The sequence below is a fragment of the Pseudopipra pipra genome, chromosome 1 (genome assembly GCF_036250125.1).
Source record: "Pseudopipra pipra isolate bDixPip1 chromosome 1, bDixPip1.hap1, whole genome shotgun sequence".
In the NCBI taxonomy this organism is placed as follows: domain Eukaryota; kingdom Metazoa; phylum Chordata; class Aves; order Passeriformes; family Pipridae; genus Pseudopipra; species Pseudopipra pipra.
Genome location: NC_087549.1, coordinates 115,383,607 through 115,390,458, shown reverse-complemented (window position 1 = coordinate 115,390,458; position 6,852 = coordinate 115,383,607). Strand labels below are relative to the sequence as shown.

The following is a 6,852-nucleotide window of genomic DNA, read 5'->3' as shown; positions in this document are numbered from 1 at the left end:
TTGTTTCGCTTGCCAGCGCGCAGAGCCGGAGCCTCGCCCCGAGAAAAGAGGCGCTGATCGATACCACCTCGAACACCCGCCGCGTCCCGCTCCGGACGACGGGGAGCTGCTGCCGGTGCCCCCCGATCGCCGTTACCTCCACCGGGAACGGCCCCGGCCCGAGCCCCGCGTTTATTTTGTTTGCAGCCAGGAATCGCTAACAGCTTAATCCCATTACTTGCCTGCATATCCTCAGGAAAGGTCCGACTGCTACAGCAGCCGGGAATCAATAGCTCTGCCGGGTGGAGCTTTAGCCCCAGATAAGCGGGCAGGGGAATTTCTTGCCTGGTTCCGGGAAACGGAAGGGGCAGCCCTGGGGTTTCTGCGGGAGGCAGGATGGGTTCACAATTCGCTCCCCGGGCCGAGGCTGAGCTCTCACCTCGCCTACCTCAGTGGGGCAGGGCAGAGGCGGGTGACAAGGCAAAAGAGACCGGGGAGTCGACCTTGGGGGAGAATGCCCCAGAAAACCGTGGCAAACCACGAGATTATGAAAAGGGGGAGAAAAAAAAATTAAACCACCACAGACAGAGCTAGCAGCACGCAAATGAGCACGGTAGCAACATTCCAAGGGGTGGCAACTTAAAACCCCTAGGACCGTGCTCCCTCCTCCCCCTCTGGGACACCCAGCAGAGGCAAAGAAGAGGCAGAGCCACCCAATCTTATCCCTGGCACCACATTTATTTAAAATTACTAGTATGTACACAGAAAAACAAAATAAAAAAAGGTCTTGGTGGGTTAAAAGTTTGTGTGCCAGTGCTCTAGGGCCAACCAGTTTAAAATGGCTGAAACTATAGGAAAGAAGAGTGGGTAGTTACATCATTTCCAGTTTCATACAGGGCAGCTGAAAAAGTCACTTTACATACACATAAATAAAAATCTTTTTGCAATGCTCCATATATGGTAAGTTTGATTAACCAAAAAAAAAAAAAAAAAGCCTTTTGAACTTCAAAATACCACCAGATGTCCTTCCAACTGAACAGCTATAAGGTCAACTATTTATACATTATTCCACAATATTCTACAGTGTACCTAGACAAAACACAACTGTACACTTTGTTTTTGGCCACCTCAATAAAGGTTAGGCTTTTGGGATGGAGGCTTTTTTTTTTTTTAATGCAAGTTCTAAGCTAAAAGTCAGATTTGGTCATTGTAACCCCATCATCGGCAACAAGACCTTCAAGTCAAAATCCCGCCTGGCAAGCAGGCTTTTATTTTGGCCATCTTCTGCCAAAGAAACTCTTAGCTGAACAAGCCAACTCAGCCAACTGTGTTGCAGATAAGGTTGAAGAAACCAATGCAGTCCAAAGCAGAACATAGCATTTGTGCAGCTCCCGACAACCCAGCCCCCTTTTATCAGAGGGTCAAGCAGGGAAGAAAATTAAATTTGGGATCCTATCCCCCTATTTCCTTGCTCAGGAGTGCATAGATTTGATGAGGTCTCTGAGCCAAGCCAAACTGTACACTTTAGTGTCTCCAATAAATAAGCCACGTTGTTAAGATCTAGGGTCCTCGTTACAGCTTCTGCATGTGGTTCCTTCTAAAGGAGGGGATGAACTCTCCCATGGTTTGCTCTTTCCCTACTTTGTTACCTGCAACAGTGAAGAAGCTTTGGCACCTTCTTTAGAATTGCACACAACAATTAAAGGTGGAAGGCAGGAGTCTTTTTGGCAATTGTAATGCAAAAAAACCCAAGGCCACCCTGGAAAAAATTAGCCAATTGGAATAAAAGGATGTTTTAAGAACTACTATAGAACGCATAGTAGCCCATGCCTTTTGAAGTGTCTTTGCTATAGTCCTCAGCATTAATGTCCTCACATTTCATCGTTGGGGAATTTTCATTGCTGGAAGTGCTAGGGGAAAGCCGTCTTCTCTTACAAGCGCCTGTGTAGACCCCAGAATCATTTGAATCTAAAGACTTTATGGAGGGTGGAGTCTCTATCCAGGATGAGCCAATTTCTTCTTTCACCTTCTCCTTGGAAAGCTGATCTTCAGAGAATCCTGGAGGACTTGTTCTTGAGGTCCAAGGTAATCCTGTTGTGATTTTTCGCTGGTAAGAGCCCCTGCTCCCCCAGCCTGCCATGGATGGAAATGTCGGGTCTGGGTAGTATCCCAGTGCATGGGATGTCTGAAGGGGGAGGGATTTAATGCCATAAGGGAGCAAGGTGCTATGAGAATACTCTGTCTCATAGGAGTTCATGTCCAATTTGTTGGCACTGGGCTGCTGTACAGGCGTCACAAACCACCGCTGAGGAGGGCTGGCCACCTCCTCGTTCTGCTGCGGGGACAGCAACCCATTCGTCTGAGGAACGGTTCTCTCACCGTTGTAAAACCTGGCTGGGGGCAGGTTGTTGACAAACTGTTCTTGGAAGAACGGCTGCATACTGTATCGGGTGCCAGGGACAATCTGGTGGGATCTAGGAGAATCCGTGGGAGATGGAGTTAATCTGTCATTTTCTGAAGCTGTGTACATGCTACAACATAAAAGAGAAATACCAAGTGTTTTTCTTAACAATTCCAGTATGATAGTAAGACTACATAAAAACACAAACAGGAAGAAACTCGAGTTATTTCTTAATTAGAATCATAAATATAATTGGATGGCTGTTTATTTTTATCTGATTTAGGAGGATTTTTTCCCCTAGACTAGTATAAGATTTCTGGTATTACTGCTATAAATATACTGTTCTCCACCATCCAACCCATTTTAGATGAGCTGCATGCAGCAGCCATACTTGTATATATACACACAGCTCCGATTTTCCAAAGGGCATTTGAAGCTATAAAAGTGACCATTAGGCAAGTCTTTTGCTAACAACTTGAAAGATGCTGCCTACTCTTGGAGACACTCAGTACACACTTCTACTGCCAAATCTGCAGGCCAGCACAAATTTACTACCAAAATTCAGAAGCCTGCTAACAGACAGGTAATCAAGACAATACACTATTCAAACAGACATTTTAATGTTAGCAAAACTGCCAGAAGTATTGCTGCTTCTGAATAACTTTATTAGTGTATAAAGAAAATCTTTTGCACAGACATTTCAGGCCAGAATCATGCTTCCTAGATAGAAACAACTGCAAAAGAACACAGAAGCGTACTTACGAGTCATAGTTGTCTCTGAAGCCTTTTGCAAAAGGGTTATGGTCAATTTTGAGCTGTGTAATCTAAAAGTGAAAGCAGAATATAGTAAGATGAGACTCTGAACCCACAAGGCAATTTTATTCTCAACTGTAATTTTATACATCTGTGCTTACATCAGTGTTTTGATATGCTGTAACTGCTATGAACTGTGTTTCAGGGAAAACAAATGTTTGAGTCTTTGAGGAATCATTCAGATCTTCAACACCATCTTCAGTCACTTCCACAATGTGAAGCCGGGGCTGATACTTGTGTAGAGACTGAAGTACTATCATCTAAAAGAAACCATGAAAGAGACAAAATCTTTAAAACAATTGCATCTAACATTAAAAGGTTTATTTTACAGCATGACATTTTCTTCCTGTAAATTGTATAGAACATTTTAACTGTTATCAGGAGATGTTTCATAGCTTATAGCCCTGTTTCAGTAAGAGCCATCAGCTACACTCCCACTTTTTGAACAACTCTGGGGATAAATACACCAGCTAAAACCAAAACAATTCACACATCAAATTCTGACATTTTTAACTCCATTCATACAGAGAAGTAAACAAAATCTACGACCCAGTTCAAGAAGGGGACAAGTCACAGTGATCTGGCAGCTCGCTGAAATGGTATAAAGGCCTGAAATCCCAGGGCTCCCCTGCTGTACCACCAAGAGCCCCTCAAGCCTGCCTCCCCCTCCATACCTGCGCGTTGTTGTTGTTAGCGCCTTTATTGTTCGTCAGCTTCAACTTCCCGAAAGAAATCTCCTGCCTCATCCAGTGAGCCCCGGTGTTGGGCGACTCGGGGTGAACGTAGACCTTGTTGCCTGGGGAAGACAAGTCAATGAAAGGCCGGCCGAGCACGGGGCTTTGTTCTGACCCCCCCCCCCCCGCCGCGCAGCACCTCGGCTCCACGATGGCCCCTCTCCCACACAGCCTCGCACACTGCGGCGTGAAAAAAGGTCGCAAAACGCCCTTAAAAGTATAGCTTGTCCCTCACCAAAATGCTGGGTGTCAGGAAGACCCTGCAGAAGGGGGAGAAGCGGGAACCCTTTCCGGGAAACCGACCCACAGGGAAAGGCGGCGAGGAGACCCCGAGAACCCGCACCTACCTTGCATGTTGTTGTCGGCTTTGCCGCAGGTCACCCACTTGCCTCCCTGGAAACGCCAGTGGTTGGGGTCCGCCAAGACCACCTCCACGAAAACGTTGTAGTGGGCCGTGGGGTTGAGGCCAGTGATGTTGAAGCTCAGGAAGGGAAACATCCTCCTGGAGAGAGGGGGGGAAACCACACGGCATGCTGAGGTGGGCCGGGGAAGGGGGCGCGGGCTCCGACGGATGCTGTAGGCAGCCGCAGGGTGCCCCGTCCGTCACGGCACCGAGGAGACCAAGGAAGAAGGTGGCGAACCCCAATCAACCCCCGCCCCATCTCCCAGCCGCCTTGGGTGGGGAAAATAGGAGAGCTGGTTCTCAAGGAAAGCATCCCGGGGCGCGACCGACGAGGAGACCGTGCACCTCCTCCCCAGGGCAGCGGGGAAGCGCTGCCCGAAGCGGAGCGTCCCTAGGGGTGCCCCTTCACCCACCCCCCCCGCCCCCCCTCCCCCCACACCACTTCCCGCCGTTTTCGCCATCCTCTGTACCCGCTTACCGGCCCTGCTTGGTGATGATCATCTCCGTCTGGTGCCGGTGGAACTTGAGCCAGAGGGGTCGGTTGCAGAGGAAGACCTGGGCCCGCAGCCCCGGGCCGCCGGCCGGCACCCCCAGCGCCCCGAGCCCGCCACAGGAGCCCGACGCTGCCGGGTAGGGGCCGTAGAGGGGTCCGCCGGCCGTCGCCTGCCCGTACTGGTACCCGCCGCCGCCGCCGAACTGCGCCCGGCCGCCGGGCGGGCACACGGCGCCCGCGAAGCCGCCCGGCGACAGCACCGAGCCGTAGGGGTAGCGCGGCCCGCCGGGCGGCTGGTACACGGCGCCGTGCTGCGCCGCCGGCGGGTACGGGAAGAGGGCGCAGGGCCCCCCCAGCTCGGCCGCGGGCGGCCCGGGGGACTGCAGGTAGTAGCGCTCGGGGCTCAGGCTGTCCATGGAGTAGCGGGCGGCGGCGGCCGGGGGCAGCTCCTCGTCCCCGCACGGGGTGGCCTTGCGGCCGTCCGGCTTGGGGGCGGCGAAGGGCGGCTCGACCGCCTCCGCCTCGCTCAGGATGGCGGGGGCCGCCCCGAACTTCTTGGGCATCTTGTCCAGGTCGAGGCGCGGCGGCGAACCCGGCCCCGGTGGCCCGCGGGAGCCGCCGCCAGCGCCCGTCCCAGCTCCAGGTCCCGCTCCCGCGGCGGCGCCGCGCCCCCCGCCCTCCAGCGGGTAAAAGGGGGCACCCGGCAGTGTCCCCGCCGCCGCCAGCAGCGGCTCACCCAGCTGCATCCTCGATAGGCGGTGCGGTGGAACTCCCACTCGGTCCGACAACGACCCCGACCCACGGCTGCACTAAGCTACAGCAAGGTTTCGCCGAGGCAATTTATACTGGCGCGCCGGGCTCCTCGGGCCGCCGGGGAGGGGCTTGCGCCAAGGCTGCCTCATCACCGCCCTCCACCCCCGCCGACCCATTGGCTGGGCCGCGTGACACTAATTTAATTAGACAGCTACTAATTGGAACAAGTCACCTGTGACTCTGGTGTGCGCCCCCGCCTCCATGGCCCTTCTTCCCGCAGCCCGTTACCCAGAGGCTCCGGCCCGCTCCGTGCCCCCACGTTGCTCGAAGTGAGAGGAACGGCCGCATCATCCCACGGTGGCCGCGGCTTCCCCTGTCCCAAAAAACCTTTTGCCGAGGTGGCACCGTCCTCCCGGGCGCACCGCTCAGGAGCAGAGGGGAGAATTCCGGGCGGGGAGCGAGGAATGGGGATGAAAGGGAAGAATATGTGGAGGAAACCCGGGACCCGCCAGGGAGGGAGGGCAGCGATCTGCCGGGCCGCTGAGACGGGGCGGGTGACACTAGCCGCCGCCATCTCCTCGCCGGCCGCCTCGCTGGTCAACCAATTCGACTTACGCCTCTACTGAGGCCAGCAGCCTCCTTCCTCCCTCTCCGCTCCCCGGGCAGCATCCTTATCCTGGGGTTGACATGTTTCACCTCGTGAGGGACGTCTCTGTGAGAAGCGATGGGCTCGGTTCGCAATTCCAGTTTTCGGGGACTCGGCGTTCGGTTTCTCACAACCCGCGTTGCCCTTCAGCATATCCCACGGGGGAGGCAGATTTTTAATTCAGGCAGTTTCCAGAGCTGTTTGGCGCTTTCTCTCAGCGGAAAACTGTGAGCCTTTAGCCCCACAAGGGAAGGGACAGCGCTTGGGAAGGGGTCGATGCTCGTGTGATTGTGTCGAGCGCGCAGAGCCGGCGCGAACGATTTGCAGCTATAAATCCTCAGCCCCTCGCCCTCTGCCCGCCGCCGGCCACCTCACAGGGAGCGCTGCAAACACTTGCCTCCACCTCACGGCTGAATTTTAAACCAGACTGGCCGAGCGGCCAGATTTCGTTACTTGACGGAAGGATCCGGCCGGGCTACAGCAGCCGAGCTCTGCTGCCCGCTCCCGCCGCGCCGCATCGGGGCAACTGAGATAAATGGCGAACAAGTGACGGCGGCCGCAGAGCCCCGAGGCCCTGCCCGAACCCTGCCGGGATGCGGATCCTGCGCAAGCCGGGCGCTGGCGGAGTGG

The 6,852-nt window shown here is 54.4% G+C and overlaps 1 protein-coding gene across 1 annotated transcript; it reads right to left on the bottom strand.

Annotated features, from left to right (window-relative positions):
- Nucleotides 1-698: 698 nt before the first annotated feature.
- EOMES (eomesodermin) lies at nt 699-6,161 on the bottom strand. The gene is made up of 6 exons (XM_064672589.1): nt 4,809-6,161; nt 4,275-4,429; nt 3,868-3,989; nt 3,295-3,453; nt 3,143-3,204; nt 699-2,510 (listed from the first exon to the last, which is right to left on the bottom strand). The coding sequence occupies exons 1-6, from the start codon at nt 5,567-5,569 to the stop codon at nt 1,775-1,777; spliced, it is 1,995 nt and encodes a 664-aa protein (XP_064528659.1). The 5' UTR covers nt 5,570-6,161; the 3' UTR covers nt 699-1,774.
- Between the last annotated feature and the right edge of the window lie 691 nt (nt 6,162-6,852).

What these genes read in the sequence shown, in the direction of transcription:
- EOMES (XM_064672589.1), bottom strand. Translation starts at nt 5,569, where the DNA reads ATGCAGCTGGGTGAGCCGCTGCTGGCGGCGGCGGGGACACTGCCGGGT. An exon ending in CTAACAACAACAACGCGCAG is followed by an intron (nt 3,454 to 3,867) that starts GTATGGAGGGGG and finishes GGTTTCTTTTAG; the next exon opens with ATGATAGTACTTCAGTCTCT. An exon ending in CAGCATATCAAAACACTGAT is followed by an intron (nt 3,205 to 3,294) that starts GTAAGCACAGAT and finishes TTTCACTTTTAG; the next exon opens with ATTACACAGCTCAAAATTGA.